Raw genomic sequence first — 21,896 nt, forward strand, 5'->3', positions numbered from 1 at the left:
GTATTCATACAGTGCTTCAATTCAAATCCAAATCTGTTATTAGGGTATCACAAAGGTTAAAAGCTTAATTTACTCATATCCAACCATTTAATGCTGCCTAATATAATATGACATTCTACTGCTAATATTTTGGCATTCAGACCTATATGGAGTAACTGCAAATGAATTATATTTATACAGTTTGGTGGACCTGAATCAATAATTTTGCTATCTGGTGATCTGACTGCCAAGTTTCAGGTTTTGTTTACTCAGCCTGCAATGTGTGGCCAGACCCCATTAGATTCTCCATTTAGTATACATTGTTATACTATAAGAGTATTATCTTATGAATATGTCCTTGAAAAACTGGCTACCAGAAAATTATCTAAAATTTATTCTAAATAAAATCCTGGAAAAGATTCCTAGGTGGTTTTAGAACTTCTTTTACTGGGAAAGGTTATTCAGGGTTTAATAGGACTGAAATTTTCTTTTGCAATATACTCATTATAAGCTACTGTAGTTTGTCTTTGAAAATAAAAATGCTAGCTTGGGAATACTGTCTTTTATTTAAAAATAAAAAAAATGAAGTGCAGCTCAAAAAGTTCAGATAATTGGACAGTGCAGCAGAGCTTAAACCAACAATGAATTCAACACACTGTCATGTGATATCTCTTGAAATCTCCATAGGGTCTCTTAGCTTACAGTGAGCCATTGCAAAATCCTGGACTATTGCAGAATAAGAGATTTGCTCTTTCAGGCATGCACCAGTTTCCAATAACATAATTATTTTTTCAGCTTCTTATTTTTACCAAATCAATTCATATTCTCTTTGGTAAACATGAAAGTGTTTGCTGACCCAGTCCAGAATCCTGCATGTAATGCCAGAACTCTATAAAAGAAATTCAAAGCCAGAAAAATATGATTTAGAGGAGCATCAATATGTGTCATTGCAGTACACTATTCTCATTAATAAACTTAAACCCAACAGGAAGATACCAAAAAAAAGGAATGAGGGAAATGCCTGATAAAAATGAGAACCACTGGAATAGATGGAACAGAAGATCAACAGCTGGCTTCCTGCCACACTGACTATCTGCAGCAGTCCAGCTTCTCAGGGGTCTGTACAGCCTCTGATTAAAATACCTACTAGTCAGTTTAAGGCTTAAAGCACTAACTGTTAAGTTGTAAAGACAAGTTTTTGGCTAGGATAATTTACAGTCTGGCTGCTATGAGAGTTGCCCCATTCCCAAAGTGAAAAGATCAACTAGGGGTAGATTCTTCTTTCACACTGGTTTTCTGAACAGGATGGAACCGAATGGAGTTAAAAAAAAAATTAATCCTATTACATTTCCTTCTCCTAATGTGAACAATTCTATTTGTGTCTTTGTATTGAGCCCAGTACAATTTGTTTAATTCTCAAGAGAGACTGAATGTCAAACTTTACTAAGTCTTAATATAAAATTACTGGCCAGCTGGATGAACAGTGATATTTACCAAGCTATGCATCTTGCAGCAATCTGATGACATTCCAAATCACAGACTTACAGGACTTATAGGAAGTTTTACTCTACCCTCAGCAGGAACATCATGTAAAGCCTTTGCATTTCTGCTTAGTAAGTGAAAAGAAGTTGTAACTCAATCAAATCTGCATCTCACTTGACTGAACATTCTCAAAAAAATCATCTTGATTAAGCCAAGACATCAAGAAGATCAGTCAACCTCCTGATGCAATGAGAGGCTATCAGAGTTGTCAGACACATTGTGAAGGACAGACAAACTAAAGGTGGATGCAATAACTTTAAACAGCCATGGGAGTAAAAACTGGAATGAATATTTGTTGCCTAAACAAGTAAATATGCTAAAAGAGAGACAAATATCTTGACAAGCTGGAAAGACTTGGTAGCCTTGTGGTGGTCAGTTAACAGACAACCATGTTGTCTCCAGGAAATAAAAGGATTGTGCCATATGTTCTGTGTCCCAACTCTTGTGCCTTATTTGGAAACATCCACTCCTTTTCTCTCTTCCTTAACAAAATGAAACACAAGAAAACAAAACTACAACAAAAAAACCACACCTCCAACTCCGTAGCCAGATCTTTATCCCATCATGATAAATGCAGCCAGCAAAGCTCTGCCTGTCCTGGAGAAGACTCTTTATCACAGTAGTGAAGGAAAACATGCATATATTGCTCTTCCTTATGTCATGTTTTACCCATGGCTGGAGTGCCATGATTTCTAAATCTGATGGCTTAAAAGCTGATATGTATTCATGTTGCATGAAATATGGTGAGGAGGTTAAATATAAAGTTAAATATAAAACAGGATGTGAAAATTATATACATGAATACTTGAATGAAAGGTGGAAAGTCAACCAAGTCAGAGTGAAGATAAATGTCAAGAGTCTGGTGCAGAAAAAATTATATAGCCCTGAATAAAAACAGCAAAAAAGTGATTATCATCTCAAAAATATTTAAGAGCTTCAAAGGCTGTGGATTTTGTGCAAGGAGACAATAATGAAAGCATAGCAATGGATGTACTGAAGGAATGTACTGTGAGAAAATGGTTTCTGCAGCACTGGCACAAGTCAGGTATTTCTTTGAGACACTCCCCTGTGTGATTAAATAAATTCACAGAAATGCATTGTGGTGATAAGAAGCTCCTGAATGAAGAGAGGGCTTGATTCACCCACTAATTTAGTACAATTGCACCAAGGTGGAGTTCATGCTGATCTGGAAAAGGCAATGATTAGGTGAGACAGATGCCTAGAAATGCTGTTACATAGAACAACACATCCTATAAGGTTTTATTGTACTGTTTCTTCATGGAAGTGTCTATCCTGTAGAGACACAGAAGTAAGCTTACAGAAACCAACTGTAGGGCAAGTGGTAGGCATTGTTCTTAGGAAGACATTCCATTATAAATAATCTGACATAAGTGTAGGTCTTTTCCCATCTCCAAAAGTCATAATAACAAAAAAAAAACAACAAAACCCCCAAAACAAACAAAAGATATAGTTGTAAATTTAACAGCATCTGTGGTTCTCTTTGCTATGCAACTACAAGCAAAGTATGAGCAAAGCCAATGGCACTGACATTCCTGTTGTCAAAGGGAAAGAAACAGATTCTTGACAGTCTCCTGGGTAAAAAAAAGGGGAGGCCTTGCAAACATCTCTCTGTAGGGACTCTAAACAACAGAAAAGGTTCTTTCCCAGGGATGAATTTCTCTGTTCTTTGGCATATTTTCACGAAAAGTTTGGATCCTTTGAGGTTATCTGCAATGGGCTTACACTCAAACATTAACATGCCTGTTAGCTCTGTACCCTCAGCAGACTTTTACTCATATTAAAGAGTGATTATAACTCAGACAAAAAGAGAATCTTGGAAGTGAGGTACTGGACTGCAGAAACGCAGGCCTTGAGGCTCTCACCTCTTCTCATGGCACTTCAGGCAAGAAACAGACATCCCATTTCTTTTAATCACATACACTCAGTTCGTAAGTGCTTTGAATAGAGATGATTTCTTTCCTTGCATGAGTATTTATAGAACAGCAGCACTGCAGAGCAATGGCCTCAGTCAGAGTGCCTTGGAGTGCCTACCAGTTACACACTAAGCATTTTAGCAACTATGACAAGGTCAATTTTACAGACCTCTCTATTAATAAAAGTATTAATAAACCATTATATAACAATTTTCCTTTTTCTATGTTTTGAGAATACTGAACACTTTTAAGAGCATCGATATTTGCTGTGCTGCCTTTCAGTTTCTCAAACACAAGTGCATATTTATTTGCCAGTATGCTATTGATTTCCAGCAACATTTCTTTACACCTTTGACACTGCTGGGAAGAAACTACCATCAGCAAGCAGGTTGTGAGAACCTCAGCATGTGGATTAATAAGAGTTTGCTGTCAGCAGCTGCAAAGGCTGCTGGGTTTGGATACAGCTGTGGAGCACAGGGGTATTTTTAATTCCAAAAAGAACTGAAGTAAGACTGCATCCAAGATCTCAACAACTTTAGGTATGCCAACTGAAGAAAGCTAAGGAAGAATAAAAGTCACGTGCTAATTGTCAGATTGTTTTAGAAATAGAGATTAAATGCTACTTTGAACATTATATTGAGAGTGAACATGTATGATATTGTTAGTAGGCACATTCCCAGACCATCCCAGTAAATGCATTACATACCTATTTTCCATTGTCAGCCACTTCCAGCCCAAAGGCACAACACAGTTTTTGTCCCACCAGCTTCAGGCTGATTCGGTGCTACATTACTGTGAGGTACCACAGGATGCCTGCACTCCTTCTCCTCCTCTCTATCCTGGAGTCCTCTCTATGACAGTTGTGGACAGAGGCTCTTCCTTTCCAGAACACATCTATGCTGGGAAACGATGGCAAAGGGCTGTTATAGAATTGCAGAAAAGCCCAACACTTGGCTGCACAAAGATGCAGATGGTGTCAGAATTTATTTTGATGTGTTATGCATAAAATTGACTCCCTCACATTAACAATGCTAAATATTGATGGTGGTGCAAGATTCATGTAAGTGAATAATCTGAGCTAAACCCAACAGAACTACTCCTGCCCATTCTAGTAAGCTTTCCCCAGGTCACAACTGTACACCAGTGTCCCCAGCAGGAAGCTTGTATTTCTGAAAAGTTTAGGATTAGTATTATGGAAGACTGTAGCTTGAATCATCCTCACTGCATGAAGAGAAAGTATGTGAAATAATTTATATCATTTTAAAACAGCATTTTCCTTATTTACTAAATACAAGCCTGCTCATTCCTTTGGTGTGTGTACCAGCTGTGTTTCTATTTACCACTGCCCACTTCTTTCATAACTTCTGCTGTGCCTAAGAGTTTATTAATGGGCAGGCCACATATGTTGCTTTAACAAGTTTTGTGAACCTGGGGCTTTGCACTGAAATTGTTGTTCATATCCAGCAAGGACACTATTTAGCAGAATCTGAAATTATTCAGCAGTTCTGTTGAATAAAAGTGGGGCAAACAGGCAAAAGTAGTGAAAGATGTTGTTCATGCTGGGCTAAACTCTGCTCAGCTAAACAAGGTTATCCATATTTGAAATGCACAGAACTGGCCTGTGGCAGCTGTGGTTCATCTACACAATAGCAGTGGGGAAAAGAAAAAAGTGTATCAGCATTAGAAATATTTTAATAGGACTAGGATTAAATTTAATTGCCTCATTTAAAACGATCAGTTTATCAAATCCACTGTCTCAGTCCCAGTCAGCATGCCTCTGGCTCTTCAAAACAGTAACAGGGCATTTTTTCTCATGTTAAGGCAGACAAAAACCATTCCTACTTTGCCCGAGATAAAATATATATGAGATGTCTGTTCACTGGCCACTTCTTTCAGCCTCACCTGGGAGCACTATTAAAGTGTGATTATTTGTAGAAAAGTGAACAGCCCCAGATGTAATACTTCTTCTCTACGTGTAAGAACATCCTTTGCTAGTTCTCAAGGAGTAAAAGTGGAGATTTAATCAGTCTTTACACTTATATATTTTTTAAATTATTTAACTTTTATTACTGTTGCACCATTTATACAATTACATATAATTTCAATGCATCCATTGTACATTTTGTTTTTTCATTTGTTTTCCAATGAGTGTGTGTTGGTGTCTGTGACACAGAATGGAAGAGAAACTGGAACTGCAATGAACGCAGACTTTTTCATTTCCACTGACCAATAAACAGAACTACAGGTGCACCCAACCACGGACATGCATTAACTCGTCATGAGAAATCTAGGTAGGCTAAGTAGGATGAGAATGCTTTTTACTCCCAAAAAATATTTGGAGAGGAAGAATTGGAGGATTGGCATTGAGAAATATGTGGACAGCTAAGTGGGTTTTGTCTGAAAGTTGGCATTCATCCATTGCATAAAAAAATATCAAAATAAGAAAGGCTGTAAATAAAAAAAAAAACCAAACCACAGAGAATACTGCTTTCATAAAGATCTGATTGCCTTGGCACAAACCTAGTGGGCAGAATCAAATGCATCGCTCCCAAACCCCATTACAGAACAAAAAGAAAATTTTGATACACTGGTGTAGTGCATTTACAGCAGTTCAGATACAAAAGATGTGCTGTACTTTCAGACATCCATTTATTTTACTTTTTAATCCAGGACTTGTGTCAAGTTGGCAGAAAGTATATTAGATATTTCCCCACAAAAATACTATTTGGATTCTCCCCCCTCCCTCCCTCCCAACTTGATGGGACATCCTTTTCATTTTCTCTCTTTTTTTTTCTCCATCTTTTCTGGGCAATACATATTTGTTATTTCAGATCTGAAACGAGTTAGTATAGCTGAAAAAAATAAAAAAAAAAAAGACACAGGTTGTTTTAAGTGGTTGTTTCAACAGGCTGTCCAATTTAATCTTGCACTGCTATGGTTTGATCCGAATTAGTGGCTGGAACTTCAGAAGGTTTGGCTTCCTCTGCTGCGGCTGCAGGGTCCGAAGCCTTAGCAGTCGAACTGGGCGCTGCCGCTGCCACGGGCTCCTTGGAAGAAGGCGCAGCCTCGTTGCTGCTAGGTTTTGAGTCTGAAGCTGGGGCCACTTCACTTTTAGTTTCTTGGGCTGCGGGCGTTGTGGGAGCCTCAGTCTTTTTGGCTTCCCCTTCCTCTTTGCTCTTGTCATCTGCTTTGCTGGGAGCTGTGGCTTCTGAAGGCTGGGAAGCTTTTGCATCGTTGCTAGGCTCAGAAGTTTTGGGTGCTTCGCTGCTGGCAGCAGGACCAGAGGCAGCAGTCGGCTCCTCTTGCTTGGATGCCTGTTCAGTGGTCTTCTGTGGCTCTACTTTTGCATCAACAACAGACTCTGACTTCTCAGGTTCTGGTTTCTGGGTTTCTTCCTGGGTCACTGTTTTCTCCTTCTCCCCTTCTTTTTCTTCTGTCTTATTGGCAACAACCTGAGTATCCTTTTCACCCTTCTCCTCCTTGTTGTTCTCTTTCACTTCTGTGGTCTCTGTGGTTTTCTGGGCATCCTCAGCCTCCTTTTGAGTCTCCTCTTCTTCAGTTGCTGCTCCTTCAGCCTTCTTATCTTTGTCTTTAGCTTTTTCATCATTGACACTGTATCCCTTCTTCTTCTTGCTCAGTTTGCCTCCCATATTGGTGCTCTGCAACAGAAAAAAGAAAGAGGTGATTACTCAAAGCTCAGCATTCATCACTGAGAGAATCAAATTCAGATCAGCTGAGGTGCTAAGGAAAAATTGACACTGGCTCCTGAAAAAGAGACTACGTGATGTTTGGTAACACATTATCAACTGAACGCACTGATGTTCTGGAGCTCCACTGCCACTGAGCTTATATCCTGCTCAGTCCTGCAGCATTTCAGTCATCAAACCCCCTTCTGCATACATCCCCTTATGAACAGTCCTCTGAACATCTCTAACCCTGGTTATAGCTCAGTAGGGAGGAAAAGGATGAAGTAACAAGATAACGCAAGGCTAACACACAACACAATCTTTTGTGTCCTGATAAAGGGCAGAAGTTGAAAAAACACCCATATTTATATTCAGGTTGGGCACAAAATGAATTTTACTGTCAATCTTGGCATTTATATCTTGTTAACACAAAGTCCACTATCACTTTAGCAAAGGCTATGAACCATTTTTTCACTAAGGTTTGGAAAAATCAAAGGAAACCTAGAGTCAGTGAGAAGGCTAATGCAGAAGACTGAGTTTACTCCCTCCATCTCAGTGCCCATTACCCTCACAGCCAGCTCCTATTGTAGATACAGCCTGTGGGGAAGTCTGACTCCAAGAGGCCAGGAGGATGTGCCTCCCTCCCCCAGTGGGATGTCAGCACCCACCTCCAGCTGTCCATAAGCAGGAGCAGCTGCCACGCACAGAGTTCCACTCAGCCCTGCAGCTCCCAAAGAGACTGCCCTCCTGAAGCCCTGCATTTTCACACAGCAGGATGGACAACACGCAGCCTGAAGCACAGCAAGACTGCAAGCACTCCATAAGACAAAATAAACAAATACAGGTACTTCTGACCACCAACTTACACATGACACGTGACATGATGCCCTTAAAAATGTGAGGAAAAGAGGGGGACATACTTTGTAGACTCTGCTCATAGTTTTCGATCATGACAAGCAATCAGGTCCACTGTTCAGTTATTTAAAAGAAGTTGAACATATCTATAGTCGTATCAGAATATATACTCTTTATGTGGGAGTGTCAACTAAGAATATACAAAATCTTTCACAGCACTTCAAAGCAAACTTTGTCTACTAAAACAGGAAACACAGATATACTGGATCATTAATGAACAGGAAAACCTCTGTGAATGGCTGAAAAAATACATTTCTAGTATTAAAGCAAATATATAATTCATGGTCAATTAAAGGTTAAGGAAAAATTATTTCCACTTTTTGTACTATTTGAAAATAGAACGTGACTTTTCTCAAAAAGATGTTCATAACATCTCAGATGTTTAATGTAAGAACTTCTCCAAGGGAGTTGAATCATTCTAATTTCCTGGTTTGCACAAATAGGCAGAACTACAGGCTATATATTTTTCACACACTTGCTAAAACTCTGAGTACAAACCACTAAAAATTCAGAGGAGTGCTCATAGAAGGCTGGATATTAAATAATATTACATACCACGAAGAACTAGCTGTCTCTCAGTAGATTTTCTGTTATCACAGACACAAGCCCCAGGCAGCCCAGCAGCAGACTATCCATGTGTCTTGAGCAAAAATGAGATATTATGGTCAGCAGTGACCCTTCTGATTTCAGCTTTCAAAAAGAGTAACACTTTGCAAATCCTGTTGAAGCGTTAGCTCACAGCCCTGCGGAATGGTGATGTGATGTTACTGAAAACACTGGTTTGTTGTCTGAAATTCTACAGGGAACAGCAATAAAAGGATTAACTTCCACAGAGACACAGCTGAGCAGCATAATCTCTACCTTCGTGACAGAGACATCACGTTTTTAGGGCAGGCTACAGACATCAGTTTGTTATATGACAAATTTACAGTCTTCTTGACTGCTCCATAAATGTTGACTAGGTTATTGTTTATGTTTATTGTTTAACCAAATTCTTTGAAAGGGCTTTTGCAAGTCAGCAGGATTGGAGATTTATACTGAAGCCATGTGTATGTCCCAATTTGCAATCCCTAATTAAGTCTGTATTTGTTTTCCAGCAAAGCCCAGGTACTGTGAGTCTAATTTTATTTGCTGCAACTTCTGTATTTTTTGAGATTTGGATAGTAGTAACTGACCAAAATTTATATTCCCTTGCACAAAAATCTTTTAATATCATATACATATGAATACAGAATGTGTATGCCAAAAGACCTTCAATAAGCAGAAAAATATGTATACCAGAAATGTACTCCCAAACTATGGAAAGAAACATGCTCTGTCTTTGCTTGAGGGTATACTGTGAAATCTCAGTGTCTGAATTCCCATCACAGCCAGCTGGCTCAAGATAGTGGAGCAGAAGATGGGGAAAGATTCAGAGACCATTATGGTCTATTAGTAAATATTTACGTTAGAAATGGACTGCCAACTTCCAGCATAGTTCAACTCCTTTAGAACAGAACAGATTCACTCTGTGACACTGGATCTCATATCTCCCTATTAAAAAGCTGCCTAGATCATCATGATAACAGCTTTGCCAGGCTATCCTGTGAAAGTACAGCAGTCACCAGGCCACAGCCCAGGTAACAATGCTGCATTGTCCCTTTCCCTCTACATCTGACTTACACACATTCCTCCTCCTCCTCCCCCCAGCCTTCTGATAACATACCTTGGCTCCCCATCACCTTCTCCAGAAACAGCCACCATGTGCTCCACTCCTCAAACAGATGCCGATCTCATTCCTGTCTCACCTTAACTGTGCCTGAAGCACAGCTCTGAACCATCCAGCACAGGGTCTCAGGGTGTAGCAGACAAAAAGCAGACCTTAAAAAGTACTCTAAAACTACAACCAGTTATGAAGACCAGCATGTGGATCGAGCCTCTTAAACATCTCTGTGACTGTGCTGGATATTCTTGCAACGATAATCCTGCCTGGAACTAAATTAAGGTGAATCTCAGTGAAAGGTCCCCCAAGTGAAGCAGACAGAAAAGTGTCAAAAAGTCATTGAGCTATGAATTTATACAGGGTTAAATCTACAAGTTAACACTTGCAAGAGTACAGACCTGTTTTCTCCCCCCACACCAAAGAACTGAGCTCTTAAAAAAGGAGATACCCCTTCTGTCCCAGTGAGGCTGGAGGCCCTGGCTTCATTGCTCAGCCTCTTCCACTTCCCCTGTCTCTCCCTAACCTCAAAATCATTGCATTCACCCTGTGACTGACACAGGAAAAAAATTTGCCTAAGCTATTTACCACCCAGGCTAAACCTCAGTATGCCTTCAGTTATTTTCAGTGTCATTGACACACACAGGTTTTGAACTAGCTCTAGCAGCTGTGGCAATGTTCTTCATAGCAAGCATGTCCCAAAGGAAGATCCTTGAAATTTTGGTGCTGAGCACCTCTCATAAAATGGCACAGCATTTAATGTCTGTGCCTTCCTATTGCTGGAGAGAAAAATGTCTAGACAGAGACAGTTTAGAAGCAGATTTTATGCAAGAAGTTGCAATATATCAGTAATTTTCAGGGAACTTTGATGAACCAGTTGGCAGATCAGTGCTTCAGAAGAGCAAAGTTAAATAACAATACTGGGAAGTTGTAATAGACTTTATCTACTGCTTGGGCTGCTCACTATTCTTTGCATTGTTCCATAAAGACTCCAACAATTACAAGAATGTACTTGCTGTCACACTCACAGTACTGAGAAGGGGGCACCAGGAAAGGACAAACACACAGATATCACCTGTGTGTTATCTCAGTCTGAGTGCCAAGGCCAAACTTCCCAAGTTCCTGTTCACCTTTATGTGAAGTGTGAGGAGTTCAGTCCACCTCCAGAAAAACCAGTTCTGGAAGACAATAGGTATGTCCTGAAATTCCACTGCCTCCTTCAGCGCAATGCAGGCACATGCGTGAGTGAGTGCGTGCGGTGGGTCAGGCCAAAGTAGCCCTTGCACAAGCCTGTTCCCAGGAATGAGTTATCTCACATTGCCTACAGCCAAGTGCTGTAAAATGCACATCCCTCCCAAGGCAGGGTTTCAACACTCCAAATCTAAGCAAATAACGATCCCAGAAACCGCCCTACCCCCCAGCTGCTGAAAATAAATGGAAGAATCTTGAAGAAACCATTGCATCTCTGTCTCACAGATTCACCCTACAACTTCATTAAAACAAACAAGCAAAAAGACAGAGCAAGTTTTTATAAAGGGATGTATACAGGAACTTAAGGAAACAAGGAATCTGCAAACACAGTTTTCAAAAAATTTTCTGAAACTTTTATGAAACAAAAAAATCCCCCAACTTACTATTTCTCTAAATATGCAGCACAATTTCATGCTTCCCATTACACTTACACACACTCAGAGACACTCCTATCTCACCAGACCAGGTCTATCAGTTTTCCAGGTTAATGTTAAAAAATGTCTGTAGCATACTCTTAGACAGAATTAAACTCACTAGCCTTGCCTTTTAGCAACAAAGCCATGTGTTGCTGTTCTTTCTCAATTACCCTCACACATCTTCCTTTTCCTCTGATTTTACTTGGAATTAACAGAACTGTAATACTAGGCCTCATTCAGGTCCAAGCCTCTTCACACCTCAGTATCACCGATCTTTTTTTCTTTTCTTTTCTCTTTTCCCCTTCCCTTCCTTTTCCCTTTCCTTTCCTTTCCTTCTTTCCTTTCCTTTTCCCTTTCCTTTCCTTTCCCCTTTCCTTTCCTTTCCTTCTTTCCTTTCCTTTTCCCTTTCCTTTCCTTTCCTTCTTTCCTTTCCTTTTCCCTTTCCTTTCCTTTCCTTCTTTCCTTTCCTTTTCCCTTTCCTTTCCTTTCCTTCTTTCCTTTCCTTTTCCCTTTCCTTTCCTTTCCTTCTTTCCTTTCCTTTTCCCTTTCCTTTCCTTTTCCCTTTCCTTTCCTTTCCTTCTTTCCTTTCCTTTTCCCTTTCCTTTCCTTTTCCCTTTCCTTTCCTTTCCTTCTTTCCTTTCCTTTTCCCTTTCCTTTCCTTTCCTTCTTTCCTTTCCTTTCCTTCTTTCCTTTCCTTTTCCCTTTCCTTTCCTTTCCTTCTTTCCTTTCCTTTTCCCTTTCCTTTCCTTCTTTCCTTTCCTTTTCCCTTTCCTTTCCTTCTTTCCTTTCCTTTTCCCTTTCCTTTCCTTCTTTCCTTTCCTTTTCCCTTTCCTTTCCTTTCCTTCTTTCCTTTTCCCTTTCCTTTCCTTTCCTTCTTTCCTTTCCTTTTCCCTTTCCTTCTTTCCTTTCCTTTTCCCTTTCCTTCTTTCCTTCTTTCCTTTTCCCTTTCCTTTCCTTCTTTCCTTTCCTTTTCCCTTTCCTTCTTTCCTTTCCTTTTCCCTTTCCTTCTTTCCTTTCCTTTTCCCTTTCCTTTCCTTTCCTTTCCTTTTCCCTTTCCTTTCCTTTCCTTCTTTCCTTTCCTTTTCCCTTTCCTTTCCTTCTTTCCTTTCCTTTTCCCTTTCCTTTCCTTTCCTTCTTTCCTTTTCCCTTTCCTTTCCTTCTTTCCTTTCCTTTTCCCTTTCCTTCTTTCCTTTCCTTTTCCCTTTCCTTCTTTCCTTCTTTCCTTTTCCCTTTCCTTTCCTTCTTTCCTTTCCTTTTCCCTTTCCTTTCCTTTTCCCTTTCCTTTCCTTTCCTTCTTTCCTTTCCTTTTCCCTTTCCTTTCCTTTCCTTCTTTCCTTTCCTTTCCTTCTTTCCTTTCCTTTTCCCTTTCCTTTCCTTTCCTTCTTTCCTTTCCTTTTCCCTTTCCTTTCCTTCTTTCCTTTCCTTTTCCCTTTCCTTTCCTTCTTTCCTTTCCTTTTCCCTTTCCTTTCCTTCTTTCCTTTCCTTTTCCCTTTCCTTTCCTTCTTTCCTTTCCTTTTCCCTTTCCTTTCCTTTCCTTCTTTCCTTTTCCCTTTCCTTTCCTTTCCTTCTTTCCTTTCCTTTTCCCTTTCCTTTCCTTTCCTTCTTTCCTTTTCCCTTTCCTTTCCTTCTTTCCTTTCCTTTTCCCTTTCCTTCTTTCCTTTCCTTTTCCCTTTCCTTCTTTCCTTCTTTCCTTTTCCCTTTCCTTTCCTTCTTTCCTTTCCTTTTCCCTTTCCTTCTTTCCTTTCCTTTTCCCTTTCCTTCTTTCCTTTCCTTTTCCCTTTCCTTTCCTTCTTTCCTTTCCTTTTCCCTTTCCTTCTTTCCTTTCCTTTTCCCTTTCCTTCTTTCCTTTCCTTTTCCCTTTCCTTCCCTTTCCAACCTTCCCAAACCTTCCCTTCCCAAACCTTCCCTTCCCAAACCTTCCCTTCCTTCCCAAACCTTCCCTTCCTTCCCAAACCTTCCCTTCCTTCCCAAACCTTCCCTTCCTTCCCAAACCTTCCCTTCCTTCCCAAACCTTTCCTTTTCCCCCTTTCCTTTTCCCCCTTTCCCTTTTTCAGTTACTTCTCTTCCCTATCCTATCCACTTGCTTTTTGTTCCTTATGCTTCAGAGCAGTGATGGGACCCAGCTCTTGTACAGTCAGGCAGGTTATGGTGCTGGTGCAAGGGAGGCAGCAGGAAACACACACTTGACCACCTCTCCCTTCTGCAGAGATGGCTGGGCTGGCAGAAAGCTGTGCCATGGCATGCCAAGCACCTCATGCAGAGCCGCACCTGCCAGGCTATGAGCAGCACATCACCTGCACACAGCAGCTGCAGGGACCTCAGGGTGACAGGATGGTACTACCTGAGATGCACACAACAAAACGCTCCATGACTGTTCCTTAACGATGTACAATTTGGTATGTTCATGGCAGGGAGACACACAATAGCAAACTGAGAACATCTCTGCTTGGAACTTGTGGGTTTTTTCATCACAGACCATAGGAAATGTTTAATCCCTCCCTGTGCATGTACACAGTCCTGTAACTACTGTGCCTCCTTTCCTTCCTCCAAAGCCTTGTGAATATCAAGACTTAGTAAAGGAGCAGGGAGTAAAAGAACAGTGAATGCTTAAAACACAGAAATTATGCTCACTTGATTTCCTAACCCTGGTCTTCAAAGACACCAATTACAATTCCAGGGCTAACCTGTTTTCTTTTAAAATGCAACCAAAAAAAGGAATTCTAGGAAGTAATATTACCAAGTCTAAGTGTTTAATTCTCAGCCAGATTTCAGTTCTACTTTTCTCTGGTGAGAAGTAGAACACATTTAATGCAAATTTCTTCTAAAAAGAAAAGGGAACTTCAACTTTGATATTATTTTAAAATTCTTGAGGGTGAATTCACCACACAAAAATGGGAAGGATGACTGGCTTTTTTAATATGAGCCATTTGTCATTAATATATCTAAATTATTACCATTGATGTTATACTCCAATTATGAGTTATAGTAATTTAAGCACACTGCAGGCTGATATAAAATTGTCTTTGGGTGTTCAATGACTTGCACATGAATGACTGCTTCTTTTGAGAAGCACAACTTACTAGTAGTAGAGCAAGTTATGAAAAAAGTTAACAATTACATGATGATTTTTTGAGAGCAAATTAAAAACCTGTACCTGAGATATTATTAAAATTTATTGTTAAATACTTGAATTCAAAGGTATTAATTAGTTCATCAATTAGGAATCAAATTTTCCAAGAACAGGAGTGATGATCAGTGGTTTAATTACAGGTGAAGTTTTTGCCAAAATTATGAATTCATGTAGCATCAACCTGAAACCACAAGAGCTTCATGTGTGTGATTTGTCTCTGCACCCTGTGTAGAAAAAAAGGAGCTAGCAAGGCAGAATTCCTGAATAAAAGTAAAGTTTGTTCATTATTTGATCAAAGACCGAAGAACTATTGGAGACTCTGGACTTGCAGTCTGTCTTGGAGGACTCTACAGCTGAGGGACCTGGACACACCACACTGACTGAAGATCCACTGCTCAGCCTGACTCTGGTCAAACACCAGCACTCCCTTAGCTGTAGGAGGATCTGCAGCAGCAAATGCATCGCAGTGCTGCCTTCTGCAGTCTGTGTGTGTCACTGTAGAGCAGAGCCCCTTTGGCCGAGTACTGACCCGTGTGCTGCAGAGTCACTCTGTTCCCAAATACAATACACCTCATTTCCACAATACACGAGTAGCTTCTCCAGGTACAAGGCCATGCTGCAGAAAACATAACCTGAACACAGGTCATTCTTGCCTTCCTGAGTCAACAAGTAGCATGGAAGAAATACTCTGCAGTGTGCAAATTCCCTGTTCACCTCAGGCAAGGCTCTGGTTTGTAGGCAGAGATTAGACCACCTAATAGATAGAGATAACAGCTCACCTATCCTCCCTAGACGATTGTCTACAGCAGATGCATTCTTGTGTTAGCTCTCTTTGATACTTTCCTGTTACTAGTTTCAGATCAGAATTACACTGTTGTGCCACAATTGGGTTTTTTCACTGATCCAACACAGCATTACATTGCCCAGCAGCGCAGATACGACTGCCAAGGCATTCAGTTTCAGCCCTGGCAGCAAATCCAAAGCTCTTTTGCATTGTTTACAACAAAAATACAAGTCAAATACTAAGCAAAACAGAAGAAGCATAAAATGGATTATTTTTATTGTGCAGTGTACGTATGTATTGCTCAGCTTAGCATTCAGTTAGTCCAATGCTCTGATTGCTTAAACTAAAAATGCTGCCATCTATTCCTATTTATTTGTCTCATCTGCTCAGTTCAGCCTACCAGCCTTCCTACAGATTCCAGACCCAGTTCACCTTCAAAGCATTTCTCCTATATTCAGACAGACTGCATATGTTCTTTTTGTTCAATAATAAAAGCAGCTTGCAGACATGCTCATGCAGGCACACACCATGCAGCCAAAAGTCAGCCTGCCCCAGAGTGAGATCTTAATCACACTATTGTTAGGCACAGGGTTGGAAGGGGAAACTCTGCTGTAAACACCTGCTTTGCAGAGACTGAGATTAATTTTACAAGAACACCTCTTGTAGAAACAGTTTGCAGTAACCTGAAAGGAACCTGAAAGACTAAGCAAAAGCACCTACAAATATGCCTCCTCCTTCTTTCTAAGTTGCCACAATTTTGGGGGTTTGTGCATGAGTCCCCAACAACCTGTTTAATAAATATTTTACACTCCCCTGTATCCTAGAATTATGTTCCTAAATAGGAAATGAGATAAATTTTAGAGGTGGTTATTACCACATCTTTCAAACTGTTTAGGTCCCATGCACTGCCAAGGGAAAGGTAAGATTACATGTGTGTTATTCCAATTATGGTCAGCCACTTTTTGCCTCTCTCAAATACTTAGAAGACCACTACCATGTCTAATTACAGAAACATGAAAGAATGGGATGATTTCATTTTAATTAGTATTTTGCTTGAATTCTGTCTCTCCAGTGCAATCCCTACCATGGATCTCAACACCACAAATGTGCTTGGCTTGTGTTCAGGTTCTGAACACATCAAAAATGTACACTAAAAATGTAAGTCAGACACTGGTAAGCAATGAAAACATTGTTTTTCTCCACATTACAGCCCTAGTGAAGAGCAGTGGTGGGGCAATCTCATTCCTGGAGGGCCTACACACTGGGAAAAGAAACCAAGCTTAACACCTATACCTTCTATTTCTCTGCCTCTTCCTGAACAAAATAAAAACATTACGAGGGACATGAAGAGATTTGAAACCCACGCTTGCTAGACTAAGAAAAGAAATTATAATACAATCCTCACAGATTTTCTTGAATAGCAAAATTCTCAGTTACTGTTTGTATAATAGGAAGCTTACCTGCCATTTCCTTAAAACAGACATGGAGAGCCACATGCATATTTTGAATAAGGCTTTAGGGTATTTCACCAAGGAACTATCACTGGAGACAGTTATTTATGGGGATCTACATTTACATTTTATCTGTTTAACATTCCACACTCAGGAACACTCTATTACTTTAATGCCCATTTGACTGGTCAAACTAGTTTCAATCAAGCTTGAAAGAGTCCTTAGAACACAAATTACAGCTTGCTATAAGAAATGGATAAATTAACTCTGAAATCTAGGAACTACCAGCTTTACTTTGAAAATGGATTCTCCAAGTGATTGCTAAATTCTTCTACATTTCTCCTTTCCATCTCATGGTGCTGCTCATTGAAAGAAAGCACTGGCTGTAAGAAAACAGTCTTACACCTCAGCTGTAGGAAACCACCCTTTAGCTGGAAACAGGATTTTTGACAGACAGCTCAGACCTGTGATAGATCATGGCAATCCTTAGACTATGTAATTTCCTTGTTCTCTTTGCATGACACCCTCAGCATAAGCCATGAAACCCCATTTACAATTATGAACCAAATCCAATTCTCAGTTTTGTTTTTGTTTTTTACGCACAAGGCACATGGACTGCAACCCACCATTTCTGACTGCAGCTCACAACTCCACAACTTCATCACAGAAAGAAGGAAAACAGAGAAGCAGGAGCAGACACCATCCATTTAAAGCAGAACCTGCTACAGGGATGTGCATTGTGGTGTTCATGAGAACATTGCAAGCTGTTCCTTCCAAAATATACAGTATTCAGTTTACCCAGCAAAACAAAAGATTAGCAATTTAAATGAAGTCTTTATTGTTGTCTCCTTTATTCTATTACCTAACTATTTAAGTATTTTAAGATTCAGGATCTAGTTAACACATTCTCTGTCAAATTTTCTCTGTTTCAGCATCCCTATTAAACTGCAGGGATAGCTTTTCAGTTTTTCCTCAAAAGGAAATGATTGCACATCCATTTGCTTCAGGATGTACCACAGTTTCAGGTTTAGACATTAGAAGAGGTGGGTTGATTCTAAAATAACACTGACAGCTATTTTCTCACAAAGAAAATGAAGATATTTCAGTTACTTGTGATGTGCCCACCTTCCCAATAACCTCAGCCCTGAACACAGAAACAGCATTCCTCAGAAATTAAAGTATATTAAGAATCACAGGATAAAACCAATTTCCCAATAACCTCAGCCCTGAACACAGAAACAGCATTCCTCAGAAATTAAAGTATATTAAGAATCACAGGATAAAGCCAATTTCATCCTCCAGTTAATACACAGTTGCTAATGACAGTTAAATTAGTAAGTGAAACATTATTCCCAAAATACCTGTGAGTCTAACATGGCATTAGAAAGCTGAGTACACCTACGTCCTTAGGATGGTATTACACATCATGCCACTGGTGGAATTTAACCTCCTGCAAACGACTAACACAAAGCCTTACTTACCACTTCAGCAGCACTTACAGGGTGTTTTACACCAGCTTCCTCAAGAGCTGCTGCATATCTCCTTGGAATAACAACTTCTGACTTTCAGTCCTGTGTACCAAGTTTCATTTTAAACAAAAAATTCTGTACTGAAGTCAACGTATTCAAGTCAAGTCATGCCTTGCATAAACATCAAAACTACCTGTAATTAAACCTGCAAGACTTTGGGCTGAATTACAAGTATTTTTCATGTTGTTAAGCAAAAATTCCTCCTCGTGACCACAGTATCAATGTCAGCAGCTTATCAGCTCTTAACTTCTCACAGCTCTGTTGTAATAATGTCTTGTAGTAAAGATATGCTCAAAAGAAATCAGGGAAGTGGAAGCTTGAATGCTCAACATCTTGAGAAACTTCTTATGTTCGTGTGCCTGGACACTCATGTGTGCCATATATATTTTCTACCAGGCTGCAGCTTGGTCTCTTATATTGTTTTTCCCTTCAGTCACTCTCACTTCCTGCTTCTCACACTAGCACAATATGTAGTTCTTTTTTAACCAGCATACATCAGCACAGAAGAAAATCTCATATTTCATATTTCTTTTTTGATTTTATTTAGAATGCATGTTTATACTGCATTTTCAGTTTTTCCTTTCCCTCATCTTTTTTAAACAAAGCAGTACATTCAAAGTTAAATCACTGGGGGAGGTTTATCAAAATAACACGGAACCAGCACTCAGCAATCACAGACAAAAAAAGACCATTAACCAGCTAATTTTTTTATTTGTGTTGTATCTTTCTCCATCTTTTCCACCACTACTCATTTAGACTCCTCTAAAGACCGTTTGAAACACCAAGACATCTTAGGCAGCCTTTTATTGAGTCTGGTAATAGTCTCCAAAAGTAGAGAAATGAGAGCTGTGTGTTTCCTGCTCTGGATGAAGCCCACAGGTATGCACCGAGGAAGATGGTCATGAGGAGCCTGGGACACTCCAGTGTCGCATCAGGGTAACAAGATAACAAGTATCCTCCGTGTGTCACAGAGGGTCGAGAGGAGAGGCAGAGTTTGCTCTTTGGTTTCAGTAGGCAAGATGACAGAGGGAAATGCAGAACAAAACCAATCTCTGTTAGAGGGTGTCCCAACAGGACAATGGTTTACCTAAAAAGATCCACTTTGAAAACACGAAGCGTTCTTGATAATCCTAAAGTAAGAGCTATGCCTGGCAATAAGCTGTACTATGTCACATGTTAAGCTGTTAGATGTCTCACCTTGTATTCAAGACTCCCAAGCCTAAATTGGTTGCCTAAATTTCTTTCTGACATCTTCACTGACTGTACTTTCTCTTTTCTTTTCCTTGTTTTGGTTCAGGTTATATTGGGATGTCTGATCAGCTCTGCTAAGGGAAGGTTACGTAAGACTGGAGCCTAACAAGTCCATTTGGCAGGATATGGAGTGAGCAGCTACTGCAATCCATGAATTGCACTAAGAGATTTATGTTCAGACCAGGAAAGGCAGAAATCCAATTTAATAATTGCTCAGCCAGAAGCATTCCAAGATAGCAGCTACTCAAAAAGGAGAAGAATAAACATTGCAACAGGAATGAAAACTAGAAATCAGGACAGATAATCAGACCCATATCTTCTTTCAATAAAATAGCTGGGTTTGCTTTTCCATTTAAGTATTAGTAGGAAATCTGACTGTAAGAGTTATCAAATTTAACCTCAGTAAATGAAATTTAAAAAAATACCAACAGCTTTGTATGGATAGCTGTGAGTTTGGATGTAGTCCCTTTTCCACTCCCTCACCTGAGCACTGACTTCCATTTTATGTCAATGAATTTAATAAATTCCTGATATGCCCACAATTCAATTTCTGCAGTTCAGAATCCATATCAATTGCCTTCAATTACATAGCTCTTGATGTAGACAGACCTCCATCAAGGCAGTCTGTATGCGAATTTGCAATTTTGGTCAACTCAGACCATATAACAACAAAGAGCTCGCTTTGCAACGCCCACATCTGTACAGAAAGCTATTTATAGAGAACTCTTACAGGCACTCCTTCAGTTCAAGAAGCTTTCAGCCCATGGCTATTTGAAAAATTATTTATTCTAATCGAAGAAGGCAGGCAGAATTCAATATAAAGCATAACTGAGCTATTTCAGGATTTAAATGAGAGAAGTCTATCAAAGCAATGGAGACTTGAGAAATATGGAAAAATGGGGTTTATTTTTCAAGACAGAGACACTTTCTTGTACCACTGGAAGGGCTCTGACAGCTCATTCAGCTCATTTCAGTAGTATCCCATGTTTCAAACCAGCACCTGTGTTCCATTTTGTTCCCCCCATATTAGTACATATGTGGAACCCATCCATGGCCTGGGAAGTCCATGTTTTAGGAGTAAGAGGATATAAATTAATTTTAATGCCATTAAGAGAAGACAGCTGCCAAGACACTCAACAGTAACTGGCTTTTCTGGAAGGCTTTTTATAATCAGTTCTGGCTAGAGTGGTAGCAATGGTCAGCCCAGGCAACACCTCAGTTAGCTGGGTTTTTTTTCCCTTCCTATTCTAGCAGGTGAGCTGGTGGGGCAGGGCCCCTGCATTCCCCTGCAAGATCTCAAGAAATGAGAACAGAGCAAATGCCTCTGCCCTGCTGCTTCAGCTCTGGCTGCCAGGGTTTGACAATTCATTTACTTGGGCACTGAGGAGAGAGAGCTGCACTTCATTAACTATAAGATGTTGGCTGTCACAAGCCAAGAGGCATTTAGCTCTGCAGAAATCATGTTCACAGTTCTGTTCACTGCAGTTTTCTGGGTAATCCGCCCCATACGCACAAGTGGAGCACTAAATTCACACATCCTGAACAAGGGGGCGGGTTTTAAACATGATTCAAGTGCAGAAAAGTCTCATATCCATATTTGGAAATATTACTTTCAAAGGTCTAGTGCTATCTCAGAAAATGCTAAGTGAGCCAGTATCAAGCAATATGTCACAAGAGACACCTAACTCTTTCAAGAATATTTGCAACACCAAATAGTCATTTAAGTTTCTTACCTACCACAATCTCTTACTCCCTGTATTTTTAATATTTTTAATCATAGTAACTGGTAAGCAATACCACAGTTAAACTTATTTTTCTGTAGGTCTAAAGAACCAACCACATATTCCTAAAATCACAACATGCTCATTCAGAAAAGGAGTCATCTTCCTAAGTTGAAATACCCATCCTAGAGCACTGAGACCATATCCTTTGGTTTAAGCTTCTGGGAGCTGTCATAGTATAAAAGTGCACCAAGATAAAAATGACAGATGAGATCTTCTCCTCCAAAGCCCAAATGCAGACATGTATTGCTGCACTAAAACTGTAACACACTAAAAAATCATGAGACTGTGTCTCTGGCTCTCTATTTCCAGGGGTCCACAGCAGCCTGGGGTCAGAGGGGGCAAGAACCCGAGACCTATTCAATCTCTTCCAGTTGCTGTTCCATCACACAGAATCACAGGCTATTCTAAGTTGGAAGGGACCCACAAGGATCATCAAATCCAACCCTTAAGTCAATGCCCCATACAGGAGATTGAACCCATGACCTTGGCGTTATTACAACCAAGTTTTAACCAACTGAGCCTCATTTGCAGTCCAACTTCCCCCT

At 40.0% G+C, this 21,896-nt stretch overlaps 1 protein-coding gene across 5 annotated transcripts in view; it reads right to left on the reverse strand.

The window, feature by feature from the left end:
* Positions 1–5,497: 5,497 nt before the first annotated feature.
* Positions 5,498–21,896, reverse strand: part of BASP1 (brain abundant membrane attached signal protein 1) — a 52,840-nt gene continuing 36,441 nt past the window's right edge. For 3 of the 5 annotated variants that reach the window (XM_071555025.1, XM_071555029.1, XM_071555027.1), the window contains exon 2: positions 5,498–7,114. In XM_071555025.1, the coding sequence (XP_071411126.1) occupies positions 6,374–7,105 (732 nt within the window). In that variant the 5' untranslated portion in view covers positions 7,106–7,114 and the 3' untranslated portion in view covers positions 5,498–6,373. Of the gene's footprint in view, positions 7,115–18,268; positions 18,648–21,896 lie in introns of those variants that run through there. The other 2 variants (XM_071555028.1, XM_071555026.1) reach the window with 2 other exon arrangements.

This window comes from Pithys albifrons, chromosome 4 (assembly GCF_047495875.1).
Source record: "Pithys albifrons albifrons isolate INPA30051 chromosome 4, PitAlb_v1, whole genome shotgun sequence".
NCBI classification, from domain to species: domain Eukaryota; kingdom Metazoa; phylum Chordata; class Aves; order Passeriformes; family Thamnophilidae; genus Pithys; species Pithys albifrons.